This window comes from Cynocephalus volans, chromosome 13 (genome assembly GCF_027409185.1).
Source record: "Cynocephalus volans isolate mCynVol1 chromosome 13, mCynVol1.pri, whole genome shotgun sequence".
NCBI classification, from domain to species: Eukaryota; Metazoa; Chordata; class Mammalia; order Dermoptera; family Cynocephalidae; genus Cynocephalus; species Cynocephalus volans.
The window spans coordinates 20126505-20141795 of NC_084472.1; the positions used below are offsets into that span (position 1 = coordinate 20126505).

At 40.0% G+C, this 15291-nt stretch overlaps 1 protein-coding gene across 1 annotated transcript in view; it reads left to right on the forward strand.

The window, feature by feature from the left end:
* Nucleotides 1-15291, forward strand: part of LAMA3 (laminin subunit alpha 3) — a 242277-nt gene that overhangs the window by 122594 nt on the left and 104392 nt on the right. The window contains exons 21-25 of the mRNA XM_063076630.1: nucleotides 1758-1900; nucleotides 3985-4082; nucleotides 4582-4735; nucleotides 11484-11644; nucleotides 14662-14773. Of these exons, the coding sequence (XP_062932700.1) occupies nucleotides 1758-1900; nucleotides 3985-4082; nucleotides 4582-4735; nucleotides 11484-11644; nucleotides 14662-14773 (668 nt within the window). The remainder of the gene's footprint in view (nucleotides 1-1757; nucleotides 1901-3984; nucleotides 4083-4581; nucleotides 4736-11483; nucleotides 11645-14661; nucleotides 14774-15291) is intronic.

Genomic DNA, 15291 nt, shown 5'->3' on the forward strand with positions numbered 1-15291 from the left:
AATAGACAGTTCTCTAGGTGCCCTGTCCTTTGGTACCTTTTCATTCTCTAGATATTCTGCTTGTTTAAGTTTTGCTATTAAATTTATCCTTAACTGTCATTTTTAAAAATTGATAGAACAACCTGTGTACCTTGGCTGAACCCCATGGGTTATAATATATTCACTGAGCAAAGCTAATTAATAACTCATGGTGAAGTGGGCGTCACCTTTTTGGTGGTATTTCAGAGACTTTGGTCTGCTGCCTGCCCTAAATTCTCCCATTGTTTTAGAAAACGAAATAGTTCAAGGAGAAACGGATGAAGATAAGATTTTAAAGATGAATGCTGTAAAGCACAAAGCCCAAGAGAGCTTCTGGAAGGATTTGCAAACCTCATCAGGGATGAGGGATTCCTGAGGGCAGAGGGACAGCAGAGGAGAGCCCAGCCTTGCTGCAGGCAGAGAAAAGCCTTGGAAGTGTGTTCACCTAGGAATTAGGGCTTTTGCCAATCCTGGAAACGGATTCCAGGGAGCGTTTGGAATCCCTGAAGATGCAAAATGGCACCAATGGAAATCTGATTTAGGATCAAGATGTAGGCATCTATGTTTAGCATCCATGGCAGAATCAGAATGGGGGAAGAAATGACATCCTTCCCAAGTTGTGTCAGCCCAGCTGGAGGCTGATAACTAATAACCAGTAGGGAGAACTAGCAGAACGGCTTTATCATTTACAGAGAGCAATTTAACATCCATTTCCTCACGTGATAACAACTTTGCAGACTGCAGAGAGTTGAAGAGGAAACAGAGCTGAGGGGTGTAATAAATTGCCTGTGTGCACAGATGGTCTTTGCAGACAAAATCCTCAGACTCCAAACTTTTTCTATGAGACCCTTCTGCCTCCTAGGTGACAATCCCATGAGCAATCTGCCCTCTAACTCAGACAGCTAGAATCACTTTGGTGTGTTTCCTCATCCTTCGGGACACCTTTCCCTCAAGTCTGAGTTAAGAGCCTCAGTTCTGTGTTCCCATGGTAACTTATGCCTCCCCCCAAATTCCACTGTCCACACTGTACCGTATCCTCCTGATTTCGGGTCTCCCCTTCACCTCCCCTGTCCCCACCCTCAGGGAGCAGAGGCCATGTTTACTGTGTTCACTGCCTTGTTCCAGTGGGCCCCATAGATACTTGTAGGAAGAGAGGAGATGCAGGATTTGGAGTAAGCATTTCTTCTGAAGACAAAGTCTCAGTGACACTCATATGGAACAGTTTTTTTTTTGTTGTTTCTGAACCTTCTGTAGAAGGTTCTCTTTTGTTTAAAGCAGAAGAAAATACATTGCATCCTGAAAACAAACAAAAAGCAAAATTTTCTTATCACAAAATGAATGCATTCATTAACAGAGATTAAAATTAAATTTTTTTAAACAAAAAAGAGAAGATAGTTTAATAGCTAATGTAATATATTGAACACTTACTATATGCAAGGAACTTTCCTAAACCACTTATGTGTATTAATATATTTATTTAATAAATTTTAAAAATACTCACAATCCCAGAAATGATAGCCACTGCTAACATCTTAATATCTTTCTGGTCTATTTCATACATATGTATATGCATACATATAATTTTTAAAAATGAGACCAGTAAATCTGATCAGTACATATGACTAGTAAACCATATTAAACTTTCTTAGATGTAAACTGAATGTTCAAAACTGAATATCGAAAATTATTACACTGACTGTTAGAAAAGTGCCTTAAGAAGTTCTTTGTATTTCTGACAGGTGCTGCCCAAAGCAAAGAGATCTTCTTCCTGCCAAGTAAGGAGCCAGCCTTTCTCACTGTCCCCGGAAATGGTTTTGCACACCCGTTTTCAATCACACCAGGGACATGGATTGCTTGTATTAAGGCAGAAGGAGTCCTCCTGGTAAGACATAGTTCTTAATGAAGAGCTCTGTGGGATTCTTCCCCCCGTAGACATGGTTCCATTCTAGACTATGACCCACAGTGACCATAATATGAAAATCGTGGTAGTTCTCTTTTAGACACAGAAAACTATGGTGACATTTGCCCTCAAATGACGTAGGAACCAACTTAAAGTATCTTTTATATCCTTCCATCCAGCTTCTCTTGGACAAAAAAAATATGCGAAACTATAATCTAAAAAGACTCAAAGTTATCAGAACAAATGCAAAACCTTCATAAGTATATGTCCCTGCCTTTTGAAAGCTTGTTTGGGATTCTTCATCACGAATCAGTAGGGCATCTAAAAAAAATAAGACTCTCTGGGCAGTGTGCAGAATGAAGTCAGAAGAACCCAGAGTGAAGTCAGAAGACACTAATATTGGTGAAGGTCTCGGTGGTAGAAAGAGAAAAAAGTCTGTGGGAGCCAGTGCTTCCCCATGACACTCTTCCTGCTTTCTTCTACCTTAAATGCAGGCAACAGTCTCACCAAACAGATTGCCTTAGGCAAGGAACTCTTCATCAAGGGCAGGCTGTGTCCACGCATGCTAATAGAATAGCTGGAGAAGCCACAGGGAGCTAGAGGGACGAAACCTGTTCTCTGAGACACCCCTCTCTTAGATATACGGTTTGAGGTCTGCTTTAGCTTAAATCAAAGTCTTTTCAAAACAAGGTCTTTGGCAAAAGCTTGGTTTCAGCCACTTAAAGTGGAAAACATAAACTTCCTTCTGGCACAAACCCATTGATTGGCCAGGTTAGCAAATCTCAGGCAAGTCCCTTAACTCCAAGCCTGCCTCAGTTGCTTCTTCTGTACAGTAAAGACAATACTTACCCTTTTAGGTTCTTTCAAAATCTGGGATCTTACAACAATTACATGAGGGTTTGTGCTGTACATTCAGTCCCCGTTTTTCTTGCATCTTCTTGGTAGGAAGCTTTATCGCTTTAAAAAAGTTTAAGAATGTTTTATATATGTTAGAAATGAAGAAGAGGAAAATTCTATTGATGCTAATAATGGGTACAAAGTTGGATTAATGGAGAGAAGTTCATTGTGAAAGTTGCTACCTAGGCATGGAAGAGGCTCAATGACATTTAGTCTGTGCAACTGTGTAGTAGCACACGTGCATCCTTCCATATTATGATCCCATTTTCTCTAAAAACATTTAATTGAGTGCCTATTATCAACTTTTACTGTTCTAGGATTATGGGACCGTGAAGTAATGGGGAGATATAGTGCTAATCTCAGGAAACTTACTAATAGAACAATAAACATTTTTAAACTGAAACACACTCACGTAGTAACATCACTGAGTCACATGAGCCACCACCTCCTACTTTTCCCCTTCCACGCATTTCTTTCTGAGGAGAGCAAAACCCTCATGGTCTGTGTATGAGCCTCTTCCCAGTTGAGGCAAACATTGCCCACCTCCCTCCCTCTGCAGATCTGGGGCCATTCCAGGATTGCTGGAAGCTGTCACACCATCCACCTCTCAGAAGCCCAGCGCTTCTGAAGAGTTGCTCAGTTGAATTAATGTTGTGGGCTCCATTTCACACACTCAGTGGGACATGTTCTTCCTCTCATTTCTTGGCACAAGCAGTGGGCCGGTTTCATTCTATGAATCACTGGGACCACAAAACATCACTTTTTACATCATGCCAGTTGAGCGTTGCTCAGGTGTACGGTGGAAAGCCATCCTTCATGATCTACAATTCAGTGTTCTGTAGATAAAGGCAGCCAGTATTTCCAAGGAACATTTTACCAAAAAAACTTTATTATCTTTGTTAATTTTTGAATTTGTAAACAACCCATAAGAGACAGTAAAATTTCGTCTGAGATTAGAAAAATAACAATGTTAGCACCGAGGAGCTGATCTCCAATGCATAAAGAGACTTGGATGAGATGCTCCATGTGTCAGGGTGAAGAGCAGATCAGTTGGTTGGGCAGTTTAACTAGTGACTCCCCTGGTTATTGCTAGACTGTTTGGTTATATTATTATCAAAGTAGGGCTGCCAGCAAAATGAGTAATTGTTTTCATGGTCTTTATTTATTAGGATTACCTGGTGCTGCTCCCCAGAGACTACTATGAAGCATCCGCGCTGCACGTGCCAGTCACAGAGCCATGTGCCTATGCAGGATCTCCACAGGAAAAGTTAGTGTGGGGCAGAAGATGCAGCCATGTCTTCACTGGGATCCTCTAAATTAGGAGCCTTTAATGCAAGGATTCATGATAGGCTTGGGGATCACAACCACAGCGTGACACTCTGGATAATTACTTAATCATGATTTTCCTCTGTGTCTTACTTGTGTCCTTCATGTAAGAATCATGAAGCACTTTGCACACAGTGGCTGGCTTATGAGAGGTTACCACCTTCAAGCATGCAGAAATGTTGGTGCATGCCCAAGTAATGCCTTCGAGGTCATGCATCTGGTGAGGGGAAGAGCTTAAAGTAGAATCTGGGTTTGTGGACCTCTGTTTCTTCCATTCCTTGAGCAGGTGGTAATTACTGCCCAATTCCTGTAGTAAACACTTAAGAGTTTGTTGAAGGAATGATGAATGAATGAGTGAGTGAAGTGAAGATTAAGAGTCCTTGGGAATGCAGTTTTGTGTTCTCAGTTGTAACTATTGTATTTTGTTGTTGTTGTTGAAGTTGCTTGCTTTACCAGCATTTGCCGGTGACCAGATTCCCCTGCACCCTTGCTTGTAAGGCCAAACACTTCCTGCTTGATGGGGAGCCACAATCCTTGACAGTGAGGCGGCCCACAGCTGCACACCCACTCATGGCGGACCTCAGTGGGAGACAGGTGGGGGCAGCCTTTTATTTATTGTCAAAGCTGTTTCTACCTCCCCATCTGTGTCTGCTGAAACCCCTTGTCCACAGTTGCTTCTCGAATTCAGGGGAATCTGGGAGAATTTCTCAGAGGTGTTAATCTGTGTTTGCTGAGTTCTCTGATTTGGGTTGGGGCTGGATGGTACGCCACACTGAGCCGCGTGGAGGTTGTTCTTTGAACACTTTCTAGACATGGCAGGGGACACAGGCAACCACAGAATCTTTTCCTTTTGGTTGCCTGGTCTTATAAGGGGGCATCCTGTTCTATCTGATTTAGGGGAAGATCTCTCTTAAAAGACATGAAACTCACCTAAAAGGCCTCCAGAAACCGAATAGTTTACCCTAAAAGGATACAACACTCACTGACTGTCCAACACCTTAGGCTAAGCAATTGTAACAGCTGAATTCCTCACGCTCGGAATCCGGAACTGCTACACCCCAAAGCACTGACCTCATGGCTTGGGGGACAGGTTACTATGGGGCATCGCATTACTTCTCTTCCAGGAGTTCTTTGAGCCTCATAACCAAATTTAAGACTACACTGATTTAAGACTTGAGTTAGAAGTACAGTATATCAACAGTAACAGTAAGAACACACAACACTTTGAAATGAAGACACCAGAAAAAGCCTTCCTCCAGTATATTTTCATTCTTTACCTTCTATAATGTTCTCTGTTTTGTACCTTCGAGCAAAATGTTCATTTGAGGGATTACATTAGTGAAATGAAAATATTCGTGGCATTAATTCTCACTGAACGTTTTGATGTGCATGTTTTTGTAAACCTCATTCTTAACATTTTGAAGGTAGCAGCTAAAAATTTGAAGCATGTTTCTTAAGTATAGTCCATTTCATTTTATTTTATTAGAATTTTTATTTTGTGAAATAACCTATGCTTGTTGTAACAAGTAAAGCAATACAGATATGCATTTAAAAAACTGAGTGATCTTCCCTCTACTCCATTCTTATATCATTTGCTGTTTCCCTCCCTATCCATGCTGAGTGTATACACACACACATACACACATACATGTGTATAGGTGTAGGCTTTTACATACATACAGGTATATGTAAAAATGCACATACACACATATATACAAATATACATGTGTGTGTGTTTGTGGGTGTGTGTGTTCCCCAGACAACAGGGAGAGACAGTTGAGAAGGGCCATTCTCCAGGAAGTATGCCGATGATTCATCTGGAGGTGTCCTCACCACTGATTTAGCCTGGAGCCACAGCATTGAGCTATTCATGAGGGCCACTTTGGGTTAATGCATAAAATTAAATCCTGGACTGTCCAGTTTTATTGAACAAACCTTTTTACTGTTTTATCTGAATGCTTACAGACCTCTGTTGTCCAATACAATAGCCACCAGTCCCACATGGCTATATAATCTCAAATTAAGTAAACTTAATTATAGTTAAAAATTCAGTTCTTCAGTTGCACTAGCCATATTTCAAGGGCACAATAATCACATATGTCTAGTGGCCACCCTGTTGGACAGCACAGATTATAGAATATTTTTATCATCCCAGCAAGTTCTATTGGATAGCACTTTTGTAGACCATTGTGCTAAAATTCAGAGACTTATGGAGATAGAAGAGGCTTTGAAAATCATCTGATTTCCATTCCTGTGAAAGAATCCTTTCTACATTATCCTTGTTAGATATCCATTTACCCTCTGTTGAATACTTAAATTGATAGGGGGCTCATTTCTTTGAGAGGTAGACTGCTCCATTTTATTAATAAACTGCAAATATTAGGAAGTCCTTTTTTATACAAAGCATCCTCAAAAGTTCATGGAAGAATTAATATTATCTTTTAATTCTATTTTTCCGCAAACTTTTTGAAGTACCCTCTTATTAAGCCAAAATCTGGCTTGTTATAATGTCTAACTTTTGGTCATCATAAGCCACATGGAGCAATGCAGAATAATATGAAGATTCATGTCTTTCATCCTGGGAAATTCTCAGCTATTATCTTTTCAAATATTACTTAGCTGCCATTTGTTGAATTTTTAATATCTCTTTGACCCTTTGTGCTGCTTTCTGGGTGAATTCCTCAAGACTCTTTAAAAATAAATACTTGTTCTGTTACACCATCACCAGTCTAGAATTTGTCCAGCCTATTGATTCAGTTTAATTTATACTTTTAATTTTAAATATTTACAATTGGCTCTTATATTTACTTTTTGTTGTCTTTTCTGTCAGTTTTTGTCTCAAAATTTCATGTACATTTTAAGTGGAAGTTACTTCTTTATTACCTTTTTGAGTATCCGAAAGCCCTTGGATCCAGGTGTATTTCAGAATTCAGAATTTTTATGATTTCAAAAAAGATAACATCTCCAGTGGGGTCTGATAGGTTAATATTTCTCGAATGAAAACCATGAATATGCAAACCAAGGAGGACACATAAAGACTATCTACATGGATTTATATCAGTTCATGTCAAACTGCCAGTAGATGATGATTGGCTAGGTTAGATTATTTGCCACTGAAAAAAGTTACAAAAAATATTTCTTTTTCAGAATTTGGGGATTATAGATCATGAACCAGTATACTTAAAGACTTTTTCAGACTATTCCATAAAATTCATCTTATCTAAAGCAAACTCATCTTCTGATTGATAATTTTGTTACCTTTCTCAATACCAGATTTCTTTATGTGTTTTGACATTTTGTTTATTGGCTTATTGGCTTACTTCAAGTGAGAGGTTCTTATCCTCTCCTTCTTTGTCTACAGCCGTCTCAGTCTGGTACTTTTGCAGTGTCTTACCTAGTCCCCTGGACCCTTTGCACAGAGGCAGACATTACAGCATAATCTGCTCTCCTGGTGTGATACTTAGCACGGATTCAGACGTTGTGGGTGGCTTAACTCAGTTTGTTGTTACAAGGCTGTATCTTTGGTCTCAATATTCCACAGCTTCTTTGAAGTCATAACCCAGGTGGCAGATTGGCAGCAACTGTTTTCAGCTTCTTTTCATGATTTGAGGGAACCCTCGTCTTTGGCTTCAAAAAATGAACCTGGAACTAGGTTATGTCCCATCACCTAGTTACTTTTGATCCCAAATATATCTTTCTGTTCTTCTTTTAAAACATTTTATCCAGAATTACTATCTCTTGGAGCTGGAGGGGTAGAGCAAATGTGAACTCTCTATGCCATCTGAACTGGAAATCACCCATCTTTTAAAAATACCAAATTTTAACCTATTTTTGTTAAAATCCTCCTTCCCTCTCCCACAACTCAGCCATTGCTCCATAACTTTTCTCCCCTTCACAATAAAACTTCTCCAGAGAATTGTCTGCACTCCCTGTTTCTAATTCTTTCTATACCACTCACACCTCAGCCCACTCCAGTCTGGCTTCCACCTCCTACTCCATTAAATTTTTTTTGCCATGGTTTCCAACGATATCCTCGTCACTAAGTCCAATGGTTATATTTCAGTCCTCATCTGTTTAACTTCTCAGCAACTTTCAATACTTGTTGAGCACTCCATACATTTAAAACTCTCTCTTACCTTGTTTTCTGTAATTTAGGAGTGGTCTGGTTCTCTTTCTACCTCTCTGGCTGCTTCTGCACAATATCATGTGCGGGCTCATCCTCCTCTGTCCTGCCATTAAATGTTAGAATCTGTCGAGGCTCAGTCCTAGCCTTGTCTTGTGACTATATTCTCTTCCTAAGCTGTCTCATCCAGGCCTGTTGTTTCAGACCCCAACTCCACACAGATAGCTCCCAAATTGGTATGTCCAATCTTACTTCTCCTTTTATATGCAGAGCAGCAAACCTACCTTCCTTCTTGACAATACCTCTTGGATGTCCCAAAGGGATCTCAAATTCCATTTTAGTATTCTCTACCCAAGTAGATGGTACCACCACCCATCCATTCATGAAGAAACCAGAATTCTTAGGGTCATCTATTACTTCTCCCATTTTCACTCCCTGCCAAAGCTAACCCATTCCTGAGTCTACTTCCCAAACTTTTCTTGAATCTCTTCACTTTTCTCAATCTCCCTTGTCCAGTATACTATTATCTTTCATAGGATCTCTGCAGTAGCCTCCTACTGAGCTCCCCCACATCCACTCTTGCCCACTGCCTCTCCCAATCCATTCTTCACACTGTAGCCAGCGCACTTATTCTGACAGAAATACAAGGGTACGTCAAAAAGTTCATGGAAAAATAGAATTAAAAGATAATATGAATTCTTCCATTAACTTTTTGAAGACCCCTCATATCTGATCATTATTGCCTCTCCCCAACACACAGTTGGAATATTGCAATTTCATCTCATTGATCTTAGGATAGAGATAAAAATTTTAATATGGCCTGTAAGGCTTCCCTTTCTTCTCAATTTCATCATACCCCATCTTGCTCTCTGTTCCACAGCCACTTGGACTTGCATTACATGAGAACCTACAGCATTTTATGTTGCAGGGGGGCCTCCTCTGCAGGCTGTTCCCTCCCCTCCTGGCCTGGTTATCTACTCCTTGTCCCCACGCTCAGTCTTCCCTCTCGGTCATCTCCTTGTTAGCTCAGGCCCCTGTTTTACACATTCCCATAGCACCCCTACACAGGATTTATCACCCGTGTGATTTTACACTGTATTTGTCTAATTATCTCATTATTTGATTAAAAGCCTGTCTGAGGGCAGAGACTACTCTGTCTTGTTTCCCATCACCTGGCTGGAGGACTGGCATAGGGTAGGTGTTCAATACTACATGTGACCAATTCATTTGAATCCTCATTTTGACATCAGACATGTTAGTTGTTCTCTTAGCTTTGTGTGAGCAACAGATTTGATAAACCCACCTTCTATGTCTTTATCCTAGAAAACTGATAATTAGGAGAAGGTGGTTCTGTGCCATAAAATCAGAAAGATTTTTCCAGTTTGATACTGGTTCTGTTAACATTCCCTTTTGAGAAGATAAATAACTGATAACAGCAAATAGTAAAGCTTGTTTGCCATCTTTTATGTCTTTTATCTGAGTTTCTCAAAACCTAGTTTTACCATCAAGTGTATTTTAAACTCTTCCAACAACTCTTCCAAAAATCAACCCATAGGACTCAGAGTGGGAAGAGGAGTAAAAATTTATGATAGAGTGCTATGATAGAACTTACAGCCAATAATAGCTTCTGGAAGAAAACCCCATACATCATTACCTGTGTGCGTTTTGTGGTGGGGGAAACACAGATGAGCCCTTGTTTGGAGATGCCCAGGGGAGAAATACTGCTAATAACCTCTCCATGCGGACCAGTGGCAGCACCACATTTCACTCAATAACACTGAGTCCACACTTGTTTTCCTGAGGGAAGTCTTTCTATTATTTAAGTGATAGAAAAATCACTGTGGAAAATAGCAGTTATGAGGTTCAGAGCTGCTCAGAAGGAACACTGAATGTGAATTTCCCAAAGGCAAGGAGAGGGAGAACTACTTTAATTAAGTTTGGTAAGGCTCCACTGGGCCTCAACTTATATGGCCTGAGGTGGATCTCACTGCTAAGAGGTGCAATTCTGGTATCGGCTCAGGCATTCAATCTGCACACACACTTTGACCCAGCAATGCTAGCATAAGGATATATATGTGATGATCATATAGTGTTATATGTTACAGGGAAAATTAGAGACAAGCTAAGTGTCCATCAGTAGGGTTAAGTAATTTTATATTCGTAATGTGGAATGGTAGGCAGCTATTAAAAACGAAGTATGTCTGTACATACTGATAAAGACACAGGAAACGCTGTTGAGTCAAGAAAGCAAGTCGTGGCAAGAAGTAGTAATCACAATTATAGTCATCAGTGTTTACATAGTGCTTATTACGTGTCAGATACAGTTCTAGGGCTGTACATGTATTAATTTATTTGATCCTCATGATAATCTTAAGAGATGAATACTATTGTTATCCTCATTTTACACAAGGAAGTGCTGAGGCATACAGATGTTAAGTGACCTGCCCAAGATCACACAGCTGGAGACAGTCTGATTCCAGACCCTGAGCTCCTAACCTATAGGTGGTATTGGGGGAGGGCACACTTTTTCTGTAAAGGGCCAGATAGTAGATATTTTCAGCTTTGCAGGCCATGCTGTCTCTGTCATTATACTGCAAAAGCATCCTTGATTGCCTTCTATGGTCAGTTTTTCTTAAAAATGAAAAAAACAGGTATATGCATATTCAGGCATGGTTTGAAAATGATCTGAAAGTATGCAAATCAAGCTATTAACAGTTTTATTCCAGGAGTGGGTGTGTGTGTGTGTCACTTTTACGTGATTTCCATTCATATAATTTAAAATTTCTTTTTTATAGAACAGTTAAAGAGCCTCAAGGCACATTTCCATTTCTCTTATCCCATACTGGTAATTCCTTTTTACTACAAGTTTTGAAGCATCTTTTACTTTGAGAAACAAGTGGCTAAAACATTCCTGGGGAAAGAGCAGGAGCTCCTATGAGTGGAGCTGCCAGATTTAGGAACTAAAAATAGAGGATGCCCCATTAAATTTGAAGTCCAGATAAACAATGAATAATTGTTTGTTGATTATCTCAATTTCAAATTTAACAGAGCATCGTGTGTTTTACCTGGCACCTCTACCTCTAGGACCATATTTCTTCCTGTGGTGATGTATAAAAATGCTTCCAGAGGGTCTTCTCAGCTCCATTTCACAATTGCGTATGCAGACGTAGACAGTACGCTGCACGTTCAGATGACAGTCTCTCTGCTCGACCTCTGCAGGTGGAACTGCATCTGCAGCTGCGCGTCCCACAGGTTGGCCACTATGTGGTTGTGGTAGAGTATGCCACAGAAGCAGACCAGCTGTTTGTGGTTGATGTGACCGTGAGGAGCCCTGGCTCCATCCTGGCAGGCCAGGTGAACATTTACAGCTGCAAGTACAGGTAATCAGTCCCACCCCTGGAAATTCCTCCATAATGGAACAATTAGGAAGCCTGCCTTTAGGAATGGTGGTTTTAATTTGCATTGGAAAGTTGTTTCCTTTTTGAGGCAGATCTTGAAAACAAGCAGGTGACTAGTGGTGTGATCTAATGTCATCCGCAATATGGGTATTGGGAGTCCTCTATGTGGGCAGAGTCTTGGAAATGTTGTGTTTTCTTAAAAAGTTCTATGCTCTCCTGATCAATTTGGTTCAGATTTACATGAAGCAGCATAACTTTTTATTTTATTCTCTGCCACTCTGGTGTAGTGCAATGAACTCAGTCCTCTCACCTTGAAGGCTGTGTCAGGTGCATGGGTGCATGGCACAAGGAAAGAGTCTCATTCTCGATAATGTTAGGAGGTGCACACCCGCCTTCACAACACCCTTTCAGAACTGGGGATAATTAATGTTTGATGATCAGCAGGTGAAAAAAAATTTGACAAAGAACTTTAAAATTTGCCCCCATGAAGTTCTTTAACAAGAGTACTAACTGACAACAGTTTGTTAAAAATGGTTTTCTTTGCATAGTATTTCAAGATCCATGCAAATATTCAGAGCAAGATTTAATTAAGGAACTAGCACAGGGAGTGTTTCCATATGAAATGAATTGTATCATAAATGGTACTGGAAGATGATTTTCCTTGAAACAGCAGGTAGAGACTGCAATAAACCCACCCAATTCTTTGGCCAAGGTCTTGAACATTTTATTCTACTTTCAAGCTGTTTTTCATTGAACCTAAGATGACCTGAAATAGTTGGACATTTTTACTGTTGTGAAAATGAAAAATCTTATGAAAAGAATTACTTTTAGTAGCTTAGAATGGAAACTTTTATCAGACTTGATGAAATGGTTATTGAATTAACATCATGCCCTCAGCAACCCTGAAAAAGCAGCTGTGAAGGCTTTGTCTCTGGGGTGATGGTAAAGAAATCAAAGAATGTAATTGTATTTAGGTTTTTAACAGGACCATGAGATGGGCCTAAAAAAGTTCCCCAGAATGTTCTGTCATTATCTGCAAATATGAGTTGAATCTATAGGTGACATCAGCAACCACTGGAATGTACACTCCCAGATGGATGGTCACCATGTACCACCTGAGTCCTGGAGACTGTTGGTCACAGGGCCTGGGGCAGGGCTTCTCCGTGCCCCATCCATCCAAGCACACATTCCAGTTCAGCTGTCTGACTCCTTTCACCTTCCAGATCATGTGGCCTGATTCCTGTTTCACAAGATACATAGTGGAGATGGCTAAGGGGACTGGAGGAAATATTTGTAATGACCCCAGTGACTCTCTGAATTAGAAGAGCTCTGACAATATCTGTGCCAAAGAGAGGAGGTGATTTCAAAAACCAAAGAAAGAAAGGGCACCCTTCCAGGACTCCATGTGTGTTGTTTCATGACCTTTGTCTGAATGGAGTTATTGAGAGAGAACTGTATGACATTCTGCAGATCACTCTGGCTCTGAACACGACCCCACCAAAGTTCTGCTTTACAAGCCTCTTTTGTTAGAATTCTAGGACAATGTTCTATTAGACTAGGAATCACTTTCATTGTATTTAACCACTCCCGGGAAAGTTCCATTATATTTTTTCACTTGGCTAAAGTATATTCTTTTTCTCTACCTTGCCTGTCACGTGTACAAGTGAAAATGAGCAGGGACAAGTCCTGGAAGTCCAAAACATATGGTGCAGTTGGAAAATATTTGACCCATAAAACCTGATTGCAAATGACAGGCCCTTTCAACATTGCAGTATCTCCTGCTGAGGTTTGAACTTCTCACAGCATTTCTCAAGTGAGTTCTATGTTGTTAAAAACTAATATCCCAGCAGAATAGCAGTAGTGCTAATAGGAACACCACTTTTCAAAATAGTGCTATGATAAGTCAAGTCTGCTTTTCATAAGAAAGGTGATGATTAATGATTAAATCAATTCAGTTATTACTGTTAGTCTATTTCTTAGTAAGAACTTAATATAGGATAAGGACAAAACTAAATTTAAGTGAATCATTTAATATATTGAACTCCCAGGATTATGCCCAAATCCAAAAGGAGTGTGTTTTAATGGACGCGCGCGCGCACACACACACACACACACACACACACACACACACACACACACACACACACACTCAAGGGAAAAGAAAACCACTGTTCATTAAATTTTTAATATAAGCCACAAACTGTGCTTGGCTCTTTATATACATTTTATCTCATTTTAATCCACACCAAAAAAGTTATTGCCTACATTATTTCCAATATTTATCAGAGAGAGTTATTTTGTTTTAATATGTCACTAGTTCCAAATTATACTTACAGACAGAAAATTTGCTATAGAGTATGAAGTCAAAAACATTACTCTAAAACTACTTCCTTTTTGGTTTTACCATTAGAGTTATATTCTTTGGTTCAAAACTGTGAGCTTTTCAATGTTCCTGAACTCTGTATGTCATCTGCTGGGATGGTGGGCAGGGACAACAATGGTAGAAATGAGAAAGGAAAAAGGAGGAGGGACAGACTGGGCTTCAAAGTCAAACCCTGGGTTTTGTACCATGTTGGGTAGAGCCGGCCAGACTTACTGACTTGGCCTGGGATGGTTGCTGTGAGGCTAGTGGATACCTTTAACTGTGAAAGGTCCCAAGGATATTGGTAAATTTCCAAGAAGGCTGTGTCTTAGAGATCTGCCATTATTGATCCTGGGGTTCTTTTTCCTGATGACTAAACCGAGTATTCCATCAAGCAGCTGGAAAAGGTGAGCAGGGCCTTTACCCACACTAGGTACAGCACTGACCACAGCTGGAAGGTCCTTTTCCCCAGAGAGATTGTGGGCTGCATCTCTCTTTAACTCGTTGTACGGGAAAATTCACTATTGTTCATCCAGTTATAAACTAAGGAGTAACCGAAGAGCAATCAGCCCCCCTGCAGGGAGGCACAATGAGGGAGACTGGGGAGTTGGGCTAAACTACTCTGTTCCTCCTGCAGCAGCCTCCTCTGCCGGAGCGCTGTCATCGATGGCATGCGCCGCATCGCCGTGCACGAGCTCCTAGCAGATGCGGACGTTCGGCTCACAGCACGCATGGCCCGCTTCCTTCTGGTATGTTCCTGTTTTGCCCAGTGAATTTTAGAAGCATTCTATCGATATCTACATTTTTTAAAAGCTTATTAAAATTTTGGCTGGGATTGCATTACATCTATAGCATTAACCTGGGAAGAACTGCCAATTCAGTTTTTATTCGCACCATCTAAAAGCTGACTTGCCTTTTTGTTTGTTTGAGCCTTTTTATATCACCTAATTAAATTTAGTTATCAAACTTGAATGCATCTCACAAAATCCCATTTCATTAATTTTTATTCATCGTTACTGTGGTGAATGAAATATCTTTTGTCATTATATGTCCTAGTTTATTACTATTGCTGGAGTATAGAAATGCCATTGGTTATTTTTATTTTCTTCCCCATTTTACTGTTTTACTATCTCTATTCACTTCTTGGCAAATTCCATCAAAATTTTAAAGTTTATAATCACCTATTTTTTTTTTTAAAAAAAACCCTCTATTTGAAAAAGAGTATTATCCAGTTAATTAGATATATAGTGTTGAGTTAAAATACCAA